This window comes from Cervus elaphus, chromosome 11 (assembly GCF_910594005.1).
Source record: "Cervus elaphus chromosome 11, mCerEla1.1, whole genome shotgun sequence".
Lineage (NCBI taxonomy): Eukaryota > Metazoa > Chordata > Mammalia > Artiodactyla > Cervidae > Cervus > Cervus elaphus.
Window position 1 is genome coordinate 5,006,224 of NC_057825.1, and position 18,568 is coordinate 5,024,791.

The window sequence follows — 18,568 nt, forward strand, 5'->3', positions numbered from 1 at the left end:
GGTACAGAGAAAACTAATCGAGTAAAAATCCAATAAAACAAAACAAACAAAAAACTGTAAATAAATGTACCCATGAGCCACTGTGTGGCTCATTTATTAAAAACAGGCAGATGGGATGTCTCTGACAGTCCAGGGGTTGAGACTTTGCCTTCCAAAGCAGGGAGCCATGGAGTTTAAGATAGCCTGCCTGCCTCGTTCGAGAAAAACCAAAACATAAAGCAGAAACAATACTGTAACAAATTCAATAAAGCCCTTAAAAAAATAAGCAAATATTTTAGAACGTGAACAATAAATACTGATTTAAGCAAAAATTGTGATGTAATTTGAATTCGTTAGCCTCAAACCCGAAAAATGGGAATGACTTCAGGTATTTAAAACAGAAGGAATTTAATCCAGAGAATTGACTGTTGAAGTGATTGAGATGAGAAGGAAGCAGGACGCAAGAAGCAAGCAGAGGTGAGCAAAACAGGAAGCCACTCCACCCCTAAACCAGGGGACAGAGGGAGGGGCCCCTGTCAGTGGAGCCCAGCGGCCAGGAAGGTGGCGGGATTAAATTCTGATCTATAGAGGAAAGCCACAACGTCATACCTTAAAGTGAAAGACCAAGAACTGGCATTAAAAACACATCATGTGGAAATATGGAGGTAAATAGCAAAAGAAATTACTAAAAAAAAAAAAAAAAGGATGGTTCTGGAAAGCAAGAGGAGGAACTAGGGAGTCATATTTTTGCTAAAAAAAAAAAAGGCCTCATATATCCCACTGGCCTTCTTAAAAATGTATTTCACTAATGAATACCTAAACTGAGAAGAGAAGCCTCTAGTACACTGTAGATTTGTATCTCTTGGACTGGGGCTCCAGCTCTTACATATGTGTTTCTTCCTCTCAGATACGTTGACGACGTGATCAGCCGCATCGACCGGATGTTCCCTGAAATGACCATCCACTTGTCCAGACCCAATGGAACATCCGCCATGCTTCTGGTAAGTTCTGTCTGACCTGTTTGTAGGGACATGTGCACATTCCTGTGTTGTCGGAGCTCGGGAATGGAAATTCAGTTGCAGTTTGATGGTGAAGAGTGTGTTTCTTCTCTTTACTGGCATTCTCTAGGTTAAAAATTCTGGATGTGGATTCATTGCTTTTGAATGAAATCCCAGAGCCCACCTAAGAGTTACTCAGACAGGAAGTACAGTGTGAGACTCCATCACCTGTCAGTTCATGGGTTTTGGTGAATCTCTTTTGTAGTATCCCAAAGACAATGGAAATGCTCACCTGTTGGATCTTGCTGATAAAAACAGCCTCTTAAAACAGAAACAGGTTTTACAGGAAATCATTTATAAAGTTCATTCCGTATTTGAAGCAGGTGTCTGGGACCTTATCACTGACGGTTTCTGATTTTGTTGTTTCTGATGTGACTCTGCTCTGAGCAAGTTGATCCCGTGACCTCACCACTGATGTGTGTATTTGCATAAATTCACCAAAGACAGGTGTGTTTGAGACTTCAGTGGTGAGATGATTTTCTGGTGCTCTGTGTCCTAATACACAGTTGAAGAGCACAGATACTGAGGAGCCTCCACGTTCGCAGAAAAGGAGAATCAACTGAGTAAGAGCAAGGTTTTTGGCGGCCATCATGGAGGCAGGCTTCAGGACTGCGTGCTTTCTACGTCTGGCCAGCACTGCTGCTCTGTGGCCTAGTGTAAATTTCCTGGACTCGAGCATTTTACTTTTGTGAACTTTTACAAATATCCAGTCACCCAGGATGAGTGAGTATTCACTCAGTCCATTTACCTGAAGAGGGCAGACTTATTGTGTGTGCAAATAACTTTGTTTGTGGCTGTGCTGGGTCTTCATTGCTGGGCAGGCTTCTCTCTAGGTCAGTGTACTGGCTTCTCGTTGCAGTGACTCCCCTTATTACAGAGCCCAGGCTTTAGGGCACGAGGGCTTCGGTAGCTGTGGTGCATGGGCTGAATTGCTCCAAGGCGTGTGGGATCTTCCAGATAGGGATTGGAGCCGTGTCTCCTGCACCGACAGGTGGATTCTTCACCACTGAGCCACCAGGGAAGCCTCTCTCTTAAGAGGGGGAAAGACATAGCATTGTTAAATGGGTGGGATTTCGTGTGAGAAAAAATTAAGTGACATTCATCTGGGTGACATGCTACTTTTCTTTAAAATTTTTCCAGTTAAAAAATACAGTGAATGAGATAACATGGTGTTCTTTCACTAGAAAAAGAAAACAATTTGTACCTGTCTACAAAACATACGGTATTTTCTGCCCCCTGTTAAACGTACAGATTGTCTACGTGTTAAGATCCTCTAGACCCAGCGGCTGAAACATAAATGCTGCTTCCAGGATGCTTGACAGGGACCAAAGAGTTAATGAAGATAAAAACGAAATCATCTGCAGCGAGATAGGTCTGCTCAGATTATTTCTGGGTCGTTGGGCTTCCATTTCCTGATGAAGGTAGGAATTTGGCATTGATGGGAATGAGCAGAGAGAACAGGATTCTGGGTAAACAGGGTTAAGATATTAGAGTTATTTCCACGTGAGAGAGTGGGCGTTTATTTCACAATGACCTGTCAGCCTCATCTGCTTTCTCACCAAGCTTCTGTTTTAATAGGCTGATGAGAGTTCAGGGGCTCGAGTCAAGGGCAGAATTCTATTTTATATACACCATTTTGACTGCCATGAGTGGCTAATTCAGATCACTGTGCATCTGGCCAGCTAGCTGTCATCTTCCCCAGTTGACATGGGAATTCACACGAGGTGGAGCCTATTTATAGGAAGAGCAGTGGGTGATCTGATTTGGAATCAGTCACCAGGTGGATCATACTTTTAACATCATGGCTTTATTTGGCTTTTACTTTTAAAAGATGGTATTTTATTAGATGGCAGGTTTCTGGTCCACTGCTGCCACACACGTCTCTGAGGTCAAAGGGAATTTTCACCGGAGCGGAGAGCAGGACTGGGGGCTGCCACCTCCCCTCCTATGCTTGCTAGTCGCCTCTTCCCTGTAGCCGGTGGAAGAGGTGTGGGGCCTGTGCTGTAGGCCGTGGGGAACCGCTGCATGAAGTTCAGGCAAGAGTTAAAAGCTGTTTTCTGGAGCTTCTTCTGAAATGAGTTGTGTGAATCCGGGAGGCAGGTACCCTGAAAGTTTTGGGGGGCAAGTGAGACTGATAGGGAGGCCAGCCAGCCTTCCATGAGTACAAACAACAGAAACCTGCTCTGATGAACTTAGATACGAGAAGCATTGCCTTTTGTCTTTGTTTTGCTCTTTACTGATGCTGGCTGGTCACAGACATGAAGAACTGCTCTGCCAGGAAGAACAGAAAGCAGGATGGCTCCAGGGGTGTCAGGAGCAGGACCGCGTCCCTTTGGGACCCCGTGGCCCGAGTGATTGGGCATCAGCTGCCTGCCGTCCTTTCATCCATGCCTGTGCTCATACATCCCGGGAGATCACTCCCACTGGCCTAACCTGGGGTTCCTCCCCCTCGGAGAGGGTGGCGGTGATCCTGCCTTGGTAGGCCCCCAGAACCACTGTGGAGTGGAGGGGGCCATGTCCCCCCGGGGAAGAGAGTCGGGGCAAGAAAGCAGCAGTCGCTGACACAGTGAGTGTCCCCTGTCCCTGAGGAGCCTGGGTTTACCTGTCCTCCTCTCCTCTCACCCTCATCGTGCCCTCGAGGGAGGCGGCACTGATCGTTTTCATTTTACAGGTGAGGAACCCGAGGTGGTGATTTCTCCAGGGCCAGGACCCTGTTCCGAAGCCTCCAGGATGCTCCTTGCTCCCGTCCCTGATTGTAGGTCATGGTGGTGCTGAGTGAGATTTGGACAACCAGGGGACTTCCCTGGTGGTCCAGTGGTTAAGACTCCGAGCTTGCACTGCAGGGGGCACAGATTCATTCCTGGTCAAGGAACTAAGATCCCACATGCTGCACAGTGTGGCCAAAAAAAAAAAGATTTGGATAACCAGAATTACCAGACAGGTAATTTTTCCTTATTATTTTGTAAGTCGTGTCATGTGTATGTTAGTTATAAAGTCTAATGTTGAACGCCTGAGCTCACATCCAACCTAAGAAGCAGAGTATAACCAATGTGCTCTTCTCAACCCCCACCCCTCTCCACAAAATCGCCACCATCCTGATAATCGTCTCCTCTTCCTTTTCTAAGTGTGAGTTACCACATGGACATGTATTCCCGGGTAACGTATCATTGAGTTCTGTTGAATTTTGAACTTTGTAAGAACAGTATTGTACTGTGTGATTGTTTCTAAGATGCAGCTGTGTTGGTGGTTGTATGTGACAGTCTGATCATCTTCTTGGTTGTGTGATAGTTCAGTCTGTGACCATACACACTTTATTCTTTCTCCCATCACTGTGTGTTTGGGTGGTTTCTGGTTTTGCTTTTTAAATAATGGTAGTGTGAGGACTTCCCTGGTGGTGCACTGGGTAGGATTCTGCCCACCGATGCAAGGGACACAGGTTCGATCCCTTTTCTGGAAAGATCCCACATGTTATGGAGCAGCTGAGCCCGTGTACTGCAACTACTGATGCCTGCACGCTCTAGGGCCCACGAGCCACAACTGATGCATGCCCCAGAGCCAGCACGTCACAACTACTGAGCCTCAGTGCTGCAACTACTGAAGCCTGCACGCCACAGCTACTGAGCCTCAGTGCTGCAGCTACTGAAGCCTATGCGCCTTGCTCCACAACAAGAGAAGCCACTGCAATGAGAAGCCCACACAACACAGAGAAGAGTAGCCCCCATTCTCCGCAGCTAGAGAGAGCCCGCACGCGGCACCGAAGACCCAGTGCAGCCAGAAATAAATAAATAGAGCCATGTGTACGTGTCAAAAAAAAAAATAATAATAATAATGGTGGCACGAGCATTCTTGTACATACGCCGGAATATACTTTTAAGGTTTATCCCAAGCCACTGAGCCAGTGGGGTCCCTGTCCAGCGGAGAAAGGGGCATGTTGGGAGCACTGGAGTAGATAGTTTTTTCCAAAAGTCACACAACCTGTAAAATATAGCGGCGTGCTGCCCACTCTGCTGTACATAGTAGCCCAGAAATGACTAGTTAATAGCCTGGCCTCCATGATCAGCGTGTTCCCCTGATTTTGTCATCAGTATAGATCTCTTCTGGCTTTGGTAGGTGAGTGCAGAGGGCCTTTGGGATTTGTGTGTGTGTGTGTGTGCACGCATGGGGAAATGGCATAAAGTCACTGAACTCTAGAGCATTCCGTGAACAAGAGGCAGGCTTGGTTTCCTCCTTCAGCAGGCAGTCCCTGCCAAGAAGCAGCAGGGTGCCTTAGATCTACAAACATGGGTTCCTGGGATTCCCTACCTGTCATCAGTAGCTTCTTCACAGTGTAGAAGGAGAAAGGAAAAAATGAGGACTGTATATAGACTGATGTCTCTGTGAGCCTGGGGTCACCAACTGCAGCCTGGACAGCCCAGTCATGGCTAAAGTGAAGTCTAAGATTTCAGCCTTTTACATAAGCCTTAACTGCTGTGGCCAGCTCTGTTTGGGGGCTGTGTATAGAAATGGGTTGTTTTCAGGCAATTTGGGATCAATCTGGCTCCTCTAAAAGCTCAACCTGCCTTTCCTTGTCCTGGAGGCATCAGGTTTCAGAGCCTGTGACACTTAGGAGCAGTCTCCTGTGGGCCTGGGCTGTGTGCTTGACCTGGAAGCCCAGGCACATACCTGCTTCTGTTGATTGACCCACGGGGAGCAGGGGCACAGGAGACAGGGTGGAGGAGAGAGAGGGGACAGACGGGCAGAGTCAGTGTTCGCTGTGTGACTCCACTAGTGACACAGCAAAGCATCTTTCTCTTCTGGGTGTGTCAGCCTCTCCCCACAGCTGCAAGGGGGACCTGTTGCTTAGTGGAGAGGGAACAGGCCTCAGTACTAGCCTGCTTCCGGAACTCTCTGGGCAGTTATCATATGAACTGCTCCTGGCGTCTCTGTGAGCCTGGGGTCACCGACTGGAGCCTGGACAGCCCAGTCGTGGCTAATGTGAAGTCTAAGCTTTCAGCCTCTTACGTAAGCCTTAACTGCTGTGGCCAGCTCTGTTCGGGGGCTGCTTCGTGTTGTGTAAGTTAATAACTCATGATATAATAAATCCTGCTTCCGTTCTTTGAAGAGATGAGCTCAGTCATCCAAAAATAAATCTAGCTCTGTTGATATTTAGTTTCAGTTAATCTACCGCCTAACATCCCATTATTAATTTCTTCAAACAGTCAAAATATTGTAAGAGCTTAACTGAGTCAGACTAGAACAAGCAGCTGGCTCCTTTCGGCATTTAAAATATTAATCCACAACATTTTACTGATCCACTAGGTATGAAAATGTAAGAGAAGAAGAAAAAAATGAACCTTCAGCCAGCCATGATATTTGAAACATACCTTAATATCTTATAAATTAATCTTTCTTTATATGTTATATGGTTTGCAGCAGATAAAACTCATTTATCAGTCTCTTTAATGTACATTTTTACCAACCCTCAATTTCTTTAGCATATTCGTGTCTTGTTTTTGAATGTTACATCTGTTTTAAACCAAGAGACTCATCATCTCATTTCACTGTATCCCAAGCTCTCTGAGCTGGGAAAGACCGTTGAATAGCTAAACTGCTTAACTGTTCTGGGCATTGATTTTTCTGCTGGGTTCAGTAGTTCTCAAACTTCAGAGGCTCAGGAGTCACCAGTGTAGTTTGTGGACAACCCATATTCCTGGCAGGATGCCCGAAAATTCTGATTCAGTGGCTCTGGGGTAGAGCCCCAAGGCCACACTCCCCACCCGTGTCGGGTCATCTTGGAGCTCATTTCAAACGGCATGATGTTAAACCATGGTGCCCTTGGAGTGCCAATGAAGGTGGGCCTTTTGGGTAAGTCCCAGATCCAGCGTCAGGCTCTTTTGTGAGTTGGTTGCTGAAGCATTTGTGTATTTGTTCAGTAACCTGAGCAGCAGGAGAGGAAGGCATAGTACTGGGTCCTGTTCAGCACTGATCACCATCCCTGCTCTCAGGGCACATGCATTGCACGCGTGGGTGGGAGACCAGCCAGGCGTTGTATAATATGCTGGCTGCGGGGGCCTGGGGGAGAACAGGACACGGGGTGGAGAGAGACAGAGGGCGTGGTGTGGGGAGCAGAAACAGACAAAACTACAAAAACGGGGGCAAGCGAGGCGAGCCAGGAGTGGGGCCCAGGAGAGGCAGCACAGCACAAAGACCTGAGCCCAGGCCCCTGGGCCTGTCCAGATCACACCCAGGAGGCTAGGCGGCTGGAGTGCGGGGAGCGAGGGGAGGCAGGGAGGAGGTGAGACGTGGTTACACACTGTGGGTATGGCAGGGCAGGAGACTTTCTAAGTTTTAACTTCAGGTTAAATCAGTCATAATCCTTAATTGATGATCACACTGTCATCGTTGATCCAGACATGGCTCATTTATATTTATTTATTTAATAATATAGTAACTATTTGTAAATCTACCACCCAGCCTCAGAGCTAGAACATTATCTGCAACCTTCACCCCTGTGAGGGTCCCTCTGCCCACCACACCCACCTCTGTCCTGTAGGAACTGTTATCCCTTCGTTTTTGGTCATTCTCTTTCCTTTTTTGAGGGAGGGTTTAACACAAATATATGTTTTTTATCTATATATAACGTATTCTTTTTTTTTGGTCTGCCTGGGGTCTTAGTTGCACCCTGCAGGGCATTTTGCTGCGGTGCACACACTTTAGTTGTGGCATGCAGGCTTCGTTGCTCTGCAGCGTGTGGAATATTAGTTCCCTGACCAGAGATCGAACCTGAGTGTGGCAGATTTTCATAATTTTTTAATTTGAGTGAATATTAGTCAATCTCTCTTCCTTTATGTTTGAAAATGTTCACACTCAGAAGTGTTATAAATGGTTATTTAAATTTAGGTCTCTCCACATATCCTCCAAAGAGTACGGAAAAGCAGAAACAAATAAAACTACAAAACCACCCCTTAAACATGACCAAGAGACCAAGAATGCCCACACTCCAAATTATGTGTAAATAAAAAGCAAGCACATCCTAGTGAGCTGTCTCTTGCACACCTGTTAACTTTCGCTGAGGGAAAAATGTATCCTCTAGAAGAGTACATACGTATGATGGCATTACATGACATTTTAGGATGGACCAAAACAAGGTGAATACAAATCAGAACTGTGTGTGTGCGTGTGAGCCCATCCCCTCACCGGGAGGGATGGGGGCAGACATGGATTGGGACGGGCGTGAGGAAATGGTGGTGGTGGTGAGAGCGTTCTGCATCTTGATGACGTGATTTCTGTGACTGTGTGACGTTGCCAGAGCTCAGAGAACGGTGCTTTCTAAAGGTTTATGCACTTTATTGGAGATAAATTTTACCTCAAAAGATGCTGTTTAAACTAACTCTAAGCTGCCTAATGTCATGCTTGCTTTAGTGTTTAGGGATTAACTGTACTAATGTCTGCAACTTTCAAACTCTTCCAAAAATTAAATAAGTGGACGGACAGATGAGTATATATGTTAGAACAAAATGATAACAGTTGTGGAATCTAGCTCATGAGGATACAGGTACTCATTCTAAGACTCAATTTTTGCGATATTTAAAGTTCTTCATAATAAAATGTTAAAGGAAAAAAATACTTCAACTAAAGAGATCCCACCCCCAAGGAAACAAACACCACAAAGCAGAAGGAAGCTGTTTAACACAGACAGCACTCTAAACTGGTTTTAACATCCTCAAGCATTTGGAGAGGCAAAAAGACAAATCCTTATATCAGGAATTCAGAAATTAAAAGTAGAAACAGGCAAAAAGATGAAGAAATGAAATGGATTCACTATGCTCAGGAAAAATGATAAAATTATCTCAGACATTGACTAAATTTCAAGATGCTCAAGGAAAAATAGATTCACATGAGATTTAATAAAGGGCATTGAAGAAAGGCTGAGAAACAACCAAGAGAGTAAAAATAAGGTAAAGAACAAAGTAGAAGGGTTCAGAGAGAAAGTGGTTCAAATGAAACTAGACAAAGAAGAAACAACATGTACGTAATTGGAGTCCGTGAAGAAGGAAAAGGAAATAATGGAACAGAACCAATATGTAAACCTGTAATCTAAGAAAAATTCCTACAAATGAAAAGTCTAAATTTGCACATTGAAATGTCTCACTGTGTACTTAGGAAAACTGACCAACAGCAATCAAGTCTGAGATGTAGTCTTCTAATGCTAGCTGACTTTAAAGATGAAGAACAAATCCTCAAGGCTTATGTTCCAAGCAAAAAAAAAAAAAAAAATACAAGGCAGAAGATTTAAACTGGCGTCAAATGTCTTGAAAACAATATCCAAAGCAATACATTGACAGAGCAGCATTTTCAAAGAAATCATGAATCAAAGACAAATATGTCTTTCAAGTATTGAAGAAAAACCATTTTAAACACACAAGAATTCTGTCCATTAGCCAGTCTCAAGGAGTCTTCCAGAGAATGAGATTCATGCCACAAAGAGATGAATGAGAAAACTTCAGCCTAAGGACCAAGAGTGAGTGTGTAATATATTTAATTGTTGAGATAAGATGAAAACAAAGGTCATGATGAGGCCAAAGTATTAATATATAAATGTTATGTGTTCTAATACAGTAGAAGTAATCTAAGCAAAAAGTGAGGTAAGGGTTAAAGATAAAAGTACAATGAACTCTTTGATTGTTAAACATGTGATAGGTAAGACTTAAAGGATCCCATTAAAATTGACAAAATGCTAAAATGGTATCTAAGAAAAGGGGAATCTAAGGGTATTAAAATGTTATAGGTACAAAGATAAGCATGAGAACAAATATACAAACATTCCTAAATACAAACAGAATATACAGTGGAGAAAAGATAGTCTCTTCCATTAGTGGTTCTGAGAAAACTGGACAACTATATGTAAAAAGAATGAAATTCGAACACTTCCTAACACCATACATAAAAATAAGCTTAAATACAATCACTCAAACAGTGAGTGAGCAAGCAAAGAAAACGTCACTTAGAGAAAAAGCAGCGTTATAAATATGAGGCACATAGTAACTGTAGTGTCGTGTGATTCAAATTGAGACCACATGTATCAGTCATATCAGTAAATGTGAACAAACATAATACAGTCATTAAAGATTTCATTCTAGTTGATATTAAAGTTCATATGTAAAAGAAGCATGCAAGAAAGAATGGAAAAGCACAAAAGCTACCAGGGAACTTACCCTGTCAGACATTGAAGCGTACTCTAAAGCCTCTATAATTAAAACTGTATGGTGCTGACTCATGGGTAGACAAACAGGCTGGTAGAAGAGAATATAAGTAGATTCTACTTCTAGAATCAAATCGACCTTATGGACTGTAGCCCGCCAGACTCCTCTGTCCATGGAATTCTCCAGGCAGGAATACTGGAGTGGGTAGCCATTCCCTTCTCCAGGGGATCATCCCGACTCAGGGATGGAACCCAGGTCTCTCTCCTATGTTGCAGGCAGATTCTTTACTGTCTGAGCCACCAGGGAAGCCCGAAGTAGATTCAATTACGTAAACATTTAGTGTGTGATAAAGATACTCCTAAAATCAGTAGGACCTCTACGTAAAAAGGAAAAAACCCAACGTAACAAAGTCTGAAGACAGCCGACTTGCTGGGACATGTGTCATAGATACAGGGCTAGTATACCTAAGATCACTGTTTTTTAACTCTTACAAAGAGTAAAAAGACCAAAAATGGAATAGAAAATGAGGAAAAGAGACAGTCCCCTGAAAAGGTATAAAAATGGTACTTAAACATTTGAAAAGATGTTCAGCCGTACCCATAATTAAAGAAATGCAAATTAAAACTGCACTGAGGTATGGTTTCTCACCTACCAGATTTGCAGAAATTAAAAAGTATAACAGCACATTCTGTTGGTGAACCTGTGAGGAGACAGCCACCATCGTACACTGCTGGTGGGAATGCAAATTTGTCCAGCCACTTTGGAGGGGATTTGGCAACATGTGATACAACAACGTATGCATTTGCCTTCTGACCCAGCAGTGCTACTAGGAATTTACCCTGAAGACCCACCTCCAACAGTGTGAAAATATGCATGTGCACAGGATTATTAATTGCAGCTTGTTTGTAGTTGCAAAATACTGGAAATCACTGTAATACCTGTGCAGAGGAAAGGGATTGAACAAATACAGCTGCACAATGAAGCCACACTGTTTCTTTTTTTCATCTTAAAAAAAAGAATGAGAAAGACCTTTATGACTCATTTGAACTGATTTCTAGGGTACATTAAGAGAAAAAAATCAAAGTGTAAGAGGATCCTTAATATGCTTCCTCTTTTGTAAGAAAGGAGATTAAGAAAAAAAAAAACCTCTTATCTTATTTGTAGAGGAGACAAACAGAAAAGATGGTCAACTGGAAGCCAATTGATTAGCTCGAGGTGGGTGGCAGTAGGGTAGGATGGATGTGTGCAGGGAGGGGCGTTTCTCTGAGAACCTCGTTTTATATGGTTTTGACTTTTAGAACCATGGTAATGTTTCACATATGCAAAAGATAAATAATCGGCCAGAGTGGATTTTTTTTTTTAAGGAGGAAATAATAGAAATAATAAACTTAACTATATTTCAAATGAATTATGTAATCGCACTTTGGGGAAGGGATGGAGATTGAACCCTGATAACCTTTGAACACAGCATCGTGACTGCAGATCCTTAGACCAAGGATTGTTAGGCCTTGTGAAGAAATACTGAAACTCTTGGTAGTCTGCCAGTTTTTCAGAGAGGGTATGGGTTAACAATTCTGGAGCCGCTTTGTGTGTATTCTTGGATTGAGCAAATAAGGAAATCAATTGCAGATAATGGAAACCAAATTTCTCCCGTTTGCAGAGGGACATTATAAAAAAAAAGAAAAAGGAAAATGCTAGAATAAGCCCTTGGTATTGGATTGAAACCAGAAGTATCAGTGTGAACTAATTGTTTTGAATATGTACATACAGGTAGATCTAGAAAGAGATTACAAATGTGTGCACACATACCCCTGAGCATGTGTGTCCCACTGTCTACTGAGGTCTACAAGCGTGGAGACTCTGGGAACCATGAGTGAATCTCTTGTCCCTGTCTTAGTTTCTAAGCGTCGTTCTCACTAATAAGAACCAGGCTCCTTGGAGAAATGGCTGCTTCCAAGACAGGGACAGAGAAAGGACAGGGTGAACCAGAATATCTCCTCGGGCCAAAGCCAGGCAAGTGCTCACAGAAGGATGGGGGCATGGGCCGTGGACACAGATGCCAGTTTGGCTCCTGGGGGCCACGCCTGGGCCTGTTGAGCGCGAAGGTAGATGTGATGGTCATGGGTTACAGTCCTCAGAAGCCATCGTAGCCCATGTGTTGTCCACACTGATTTAAATTAGTAAAGCAGTAGAGAAAGAAAGGGGAGGTGTTTGTATCACATAAAAATAGCCACAGGAGAGCCATTCCTTCGGGAGAACATGAACTAGTAAATGCAGGAGTTAGAAAATTTGGCAGCCACCATGGTAATAATTGCTTTACATAAGAATCAAGAATTACCAGTGAGTGCTAAAATTAATGGGTAAAAGGTTGATGACAGGCAGTCTGAGTGTGGGTGTGCACACGTGTGTGTGTGAGAGAGAGAGAGTAGACGCAGAGCCTTTTTAAAGGGAAACTCGAGTAGTGTGTCCTCTCTGCTCAGCCCCGTCCGTGGCTCCGTGGCACTCCAGGAGAGGCCCCGTCCTTCTGAGTCTCTGGTTCCACCTGCAGGCTCCCCCGCCTGCTGGGCGCTCTGCTGCCTTGGGGCTGGCCTCATTCCTCACAGCCTTCGAGGTCTGCTCTGGGGTCGCTTCCCCGTGAGACCTCTCCTGACCAGGATGGGCTACTCCTGCCCCCTTACCTGCTTGAGTGTCCTTTAGTTTTTTAAAAACAATTCTTTTTACTTTCTAAGACAGTACCTGATTTTCTTGTCTGGTAGAGCCTTGCAGCTTGCCGGATCTCAGTTCCCTGTCCAGGGGTTGAACCGAACCCAGGCAGGCCCTTGGCAGTGACGGTAGGGAATCCTAACCCCTGGACCACCAGGGAGCTCTCTCTGCTTATTGTTCCATATCTGTTTCCTTCCGAAAGACTGTGAGCTCCACAAGAGAGAGATCTCGTCTTGGCTCACTGATGTGAATCAGTGCCTGGCACGTAGTAGGTGCTCAGTAATTGTGTGCTAAATGAACATTCATTCACATTCGTCTGTGTGTATAAAAGGAAACTGAACTGAGAGACTTCTTAAAACGCCAAGATGAGCTGTTAGGGGCTGACGTGAGCCTGGAGTAGGCAGCGTCCCGGGAAGTGGACGTGCCCCTGTTCGTAACTTCACTTGTGAACAGTCCGGAGGGGCTGTCCTTACCTCCTGGTAGAGTAGTGGTTGTCTCATGGGGGAGCGGGGAGAGGAGTTAGTTCTTGAACTTTCTGCTTGAAACACTTAAATGTTGTCTGGTTTCTTTTATTGTAACCACACATTATTCTTAAGATTAAATGTTAGAGAAGAGAAACTGCGTTTTTAAGTATAAAATTCACTGGGAACAGAAACGCTGGCCTGATCTTAACTGATTTCCTCAGTAAGTGTCTCAGCTTAGTCAGTGTGCTGTCTGTGCTGGGCACCAAGCTCAGGTTTTCACAGGCCCCGGGACCCCAGGGGCCCTTCATCCCCTTTTCCAGATTAATAAGCTGGGACTTGAAGAGGACCAAGGTCACACAGCTGGAAAATAACCCCAGTCGTAGGTGACAGTTCAGCCCCTGGCCTGCTTGACTCGAGAGCTCAAACTTGCAGCCAGTAAATAGTGAAAACATTACTTGAAGTTGCCCAGGTGTCGTTTTGTTCTTTCCTGGCCCTGAGGCATGTTGCTCCTGCTTCCTCGGGGTGCTTTCTGCTCTGGGAGTATCCAGCGCCCAAGGTGCTAGAGACGAACTCAGGACCCAGCAAAGCGAGAAGGGAGACTCTTGTAGGGACGTAGGGAGGGCTCATGGGCTCCGTCATTTTGCAGGGCCCACTGGATCCCTCGTGTGGTTCAGCTGGTAAAGAATCACTTGCAATATGGGAGACCTGGGTTTGATCTCTGGGTTGGGAAGATCCCCTGGAGAAGGGAAAGGCTACCCACTCCAGTATTCTGGCCTGGAGAATTCCATGGACTGTATAGTCTGTGGGATCACAAAGAGTCGGACACGACCGAGCAACTTTCACTCACTGGATCCTGAGGTTTCTTAGGCAAAACGTGTGCAGTGCTTCTGGCTGAACATGCACACCAAAGTCATGCTTGGACTTAATCTTTTGAAAGCTTGTGATTTTGAGCACTGTATAGATATGGTGTTCCATAAGACACACAGATGTTGTTTTTGTGGGGAGTTCCCTATCTGGTTCTGACTCAGTTTTTGAAACTAACTCTTGTCATAACCTCAGGGATTATAAGCTTGGTTTGTGAACTCCCAGAAGGTAGTGGATAGACTTCAAGAAATCTCTAAACCCCTGCAGGTTTTGTGTGTAGGTGTATTTGTGTGCCTCTTTCTGAAGAAGAGGGTCTGTGACTCCCATTAGAAAAGGCGGTTAATTCCCGGAGAGGGTTAAGGACGTTGGTCTGAAACCCTGATGGAATTCTGGTCCTTTCTCAAGGCTCTCCAGTTACCTGCTGATTCAGCCTCTGATCTCCATATTCTTGTTTTATATTCAGTATATTCTAGCATCCATGCTTCATTTCCACGTGAATTTCTCGTGGCTTCCAGGTTAAAGCACCATCCTAGAGATACTGCTCTTAAAGAGAATGGCTGTGTGAAGGAAGGCATCAGAGTGGAGCAGCTTTAAAATGCTTGGCCATTAAATCTGCTTTTCAGTTTTCTGACAGCTAAAGCTTATATAAAGCAGATTTTTTTTAGTCACATAGATTTTTTTGTATTCTGATAAAACCATTTTTTCCTTTTAGAACTAATTTCAAGAGTAGTTTATATCTTTTCCCTTTTCTTTCCTTTTCTATTTGTTTTCTTTTCTCCTCTCTCCTTCCCTCCCTCCCTCCTCTCTAAATACCATTTGCTCCGTATATGTTGTTTCTTTAGTTTCTTTGGCTATCAGTTCAAGACATTGGCCCCCAGAGGCAGTGGGCACTTCCATCTGTCATGTGAATGTGTGCCTGGGGCTCAGTGGTAATTGTTACTGTCCCTTAGATTCTCTAAAAGTATTTAGTCTGAACTAGTGATAGCCTAGTTAGACATCCCAGAATGCCCCCCTCAAATGCTAATATGCCAGCAATTACTGGGATCCACCATTTCTTATGATACTTTGGAAGCTCGTGATTCAGACCTCTAGTTTCCCCCAACACCTCTCAATTGCGTTTATCCCCCCAAACTTGGAAAGTACATTCTGCCAACTCTACCAGGTGTATTTTACTAGGCTAGCATCTACAGTAGTGAATTTAAATGTTGGAGAAAGCTATTGCAACTCCAAAGGAGTTTTATTGGATTTTAGTTTTAAACGACTATGAATTCATTTATAAAATTCATGTCTGGTAGAAACCTGTGACACTTGCCTTTTTGAAGCTGAGTGAAACTGCGTTTTCAAAAATCAGAAAAAAAGGAGATTGAGTAAATGCATAGTTAGCTTAAGAAGTAGTAGTAAAAACCACAACTACTTTTTTTTTTGTAATCTAATTCAGATTTATTCAATGGTAAAAGTGTTGGATATGTTTCCAGGGCACCTGAGTTCCAGGCTTCTTGTCTTATCACCTGCTCCCAATGTGGCAGCGCTTTGTCACATGACTTGTCTTCATTCTTATAGCTGACCCCAAATTGTGAGCCATACACACAAAATGCCACATCCACACACTTCCTGACATGCTGTCCGTCCTGCCTCACACCTTCCAAGGAGCCCCTCTGCCCACCTCCCCTGCTCTCATCTCCCGTAGTCTAAATTCTTGCCGGAGCCTCACAGCTGATCTCCTGGTCTCCCTGTTTCTAGCCACTCAGCCTCCACTGCATACTTAGTGCTTGTCCCAAAGGGTAGGTCTCCACAAACCAGTCTCCTCCATTGCTTGCAGGATGAAGCCATCCTCCTTAGGAAGCTTCAAATCAGTTCAGTCGCTCAGTCGTGTCCAACTCTTCGCAACCCCATGAACTGCACCACGCCAGGCTTCCCTGTCCATCACCAACTTCGGGAGCTTACTTAAACTCATGTCCATCAAGTCGGTGATGCCATCCAACCATCTCATCCTCTGTCATCCCCTTCTCCTCCTGCCTTCAATCTTTCCCAGCATCAGGGTCTTTTCCAGTGAGTCAGTTCTTCGCGTCAGGTGGCCGAAGTATTGGAGTTTCAGCTTTAGCATCAGTCCTTCCAATGAATATTCAGGACTGATTTTTTTTAGGATTGACTGGCTGGATCTCCTTGCAATCCAAGAGACTCTCAAGAGTCTCCTCCAACACCACAGTTCAGCTGCATCAATTCTCCAGTGCTCAGCTTTCTTTATAGTCCAGCTCTCACATCCATACATGACTATTGAAAAAACCATAGCTTTGACTAGACGGACCTTTGTTGGCAAAGTAATGTCTCTGCTTTTTAATATGCTTTTCTTCCAAGGACCAAGCGTCTTGTAATTTCATGGCTAGAGTCACCATCTGCAGTGATTTTCGCTTCGACTTTTCTCAGCTATTTATAAGGCTGCCTCAAACAACCATTTTGCCTTTTTGCATTTCTTTTTCTTGGGGATGGTCTTGATCCCTGCCTCCTATACAATGTCACCAACCTCCCTCCATAGTTCTTGCAGGCACTCTGTCCATCAGATCTAATCCCTTGAATCTATTTGTCACTTCCACTGTATAATCATAAGGGATTAGATTTAGATCATACCTGAATGGTCTGGTGGTTTTCCCCACTTTCTTCAATTTAAGTCTGAATTTTGCAGTAAGGAGTTCATGATCTGAGCCACAGTCAGCTCCTGGTCTTGTTTTTGCTGACTGTATAGAGCATCTCCATCTTTGGCTGCAAAGAATATAATCAGTCTGATTTTGGTATTGACGATCTGGTGATGTCTATGTGTAGAATCTTCTCTTGTGTTGTGTTGGAAGAGGGTGTTTGCTATGACCAGTGCGTTCTCTTGGCAAAACTCTGTTAGCCTTTGCCCTGCTTCATTTTGTACTCCAAAGCCAAATTTGCCTGTTACTCGAGGTGTCTCTTGACTTCCTACTTTTGCATTCCAGTCCCCTATAATGAAAAGGACATCTTTTTTGGGTGTTAGTTCTGGAAGGTCTTGTAGGTCTTCATAGAACCATTCAACTTCAAATTCTTCTTCAACATTAGTGGTTGGAGCATAGACTTGGATTACTGTGATATTGAATGGTTTGCCTTGGAAATGAGCAGAGATCATTCTTGTTTTTGAGATTGCACCCAAGTACTGCATTTCAGACTCTTTTGTTGACTATGAGGGCTACTCCATTTCTTCTAAGGGATTGTTGCCCACAGTAGTAGATATAATGGTCATCTGAGTTAAATTCTCCCATTCCAGTCCATTTTAGTTTGTTTTCCTAAAATGTCTATGTTTACTCTTTCCATCTCCTGTTTGATCACTTCCAATTTGCCTTGATTCATGGACCTAACATTCCTGGTTCCTATGCAGTATTGCTCTTTACAGCATCGGACTTTACTTCCATCATCCGTCGCATCCTCAACTGGGTGTTGTTTTGCTTTGGCTCCATCTCTTCATTCTTTCTGGAGTTACTTCTCCATTGATCTTCAGTAGCATATTGGGCACCTATGACTGAGCGACTGAACTGAACTGACCTGGGTAGTTCATCTTTCAGTGTCCCGTCTTTTTGCCTTTTCATACTGTTCATGGGGTTCTCAAGGCAAGAATACTGAAGTCGTTTGCCATTCCCTTCTCCAGTGTAGGGAAGCTTACGGGGTCTTTATAACTCAACCTCAGTTTACCTTTTCAACCTCCATCCCTCTTACTGTCTCCTGGCCACCTGAGTGTCCTCTGATGCCCCTCAGTGGAGGCACCCCTGGCATTTTGGTTGGGTCAGCCCCTCCCTGTACAGAGCTGGTTGGTGTCCTGCAGAAGAACTAGCATCCCTGACCCCAGATGCTAAGTGTGGGCAGCTCTCCCCACTCCCCACGGTGAGCAAAAATACGTCCTCGTTTCCAGGGGCTCCTTGGAACCCACCAGATCCCCAGACACCCCGTGCCTGCTTGCTCCTGCACCTTCTGTCTGCTTCTCCCTCTAATTGTGGCGTCCTTGTCCAACCCCGACCCTTCTGGCAAAACTGCGTGCCTTTGAGGCTGGGGTCTAATGGTACGTTTCCAGAGGCCCACCCCTACTTCTTCAGGCCACGGTAGTTCCTTTCGTGCTCCTAAAGTCCTGTGTATGCCTGTGTTACAGGAGTATACTGTGTGCAGAGGTGTCTGGGTTGGTCTTAAAAGGATCTCTCTGCTTTAAAATACACTTGACAGGGTTCCCCTGGTGGTCCAGTGGTTACAAATCCGCCTGCCAACGCCAGGGACACGGATCTGATTCCTGGTTGGGGAAGACCCCACATGCCCTGGC

At 44.5% G+C, this 18,568-nt stretch overlaps 1 protein-coding gene across 2 annotated transcripts in view; it reads left to right on the plus strand.

The window, feature by feature from the left end:
* MED27 (mediator complex subunit 27) overlaps positions 1–18,568 on the plus strand; it is a 218,366-nt gene that overhangs the window by 138,437 nt on the left and 61,361 nt on the right. For both annotated transcript variants that reach the window (XM_043916543.1, XM_043916544.1), the window contains exon 4: positions 887–980. In XM_043916543.1, the coding sequence (XP_043772478.1) occupies positions 887–980 (94 nt within the window). The remainder of the gene's footprint in view (positions 1–886; positions 981–18,568) is intronic.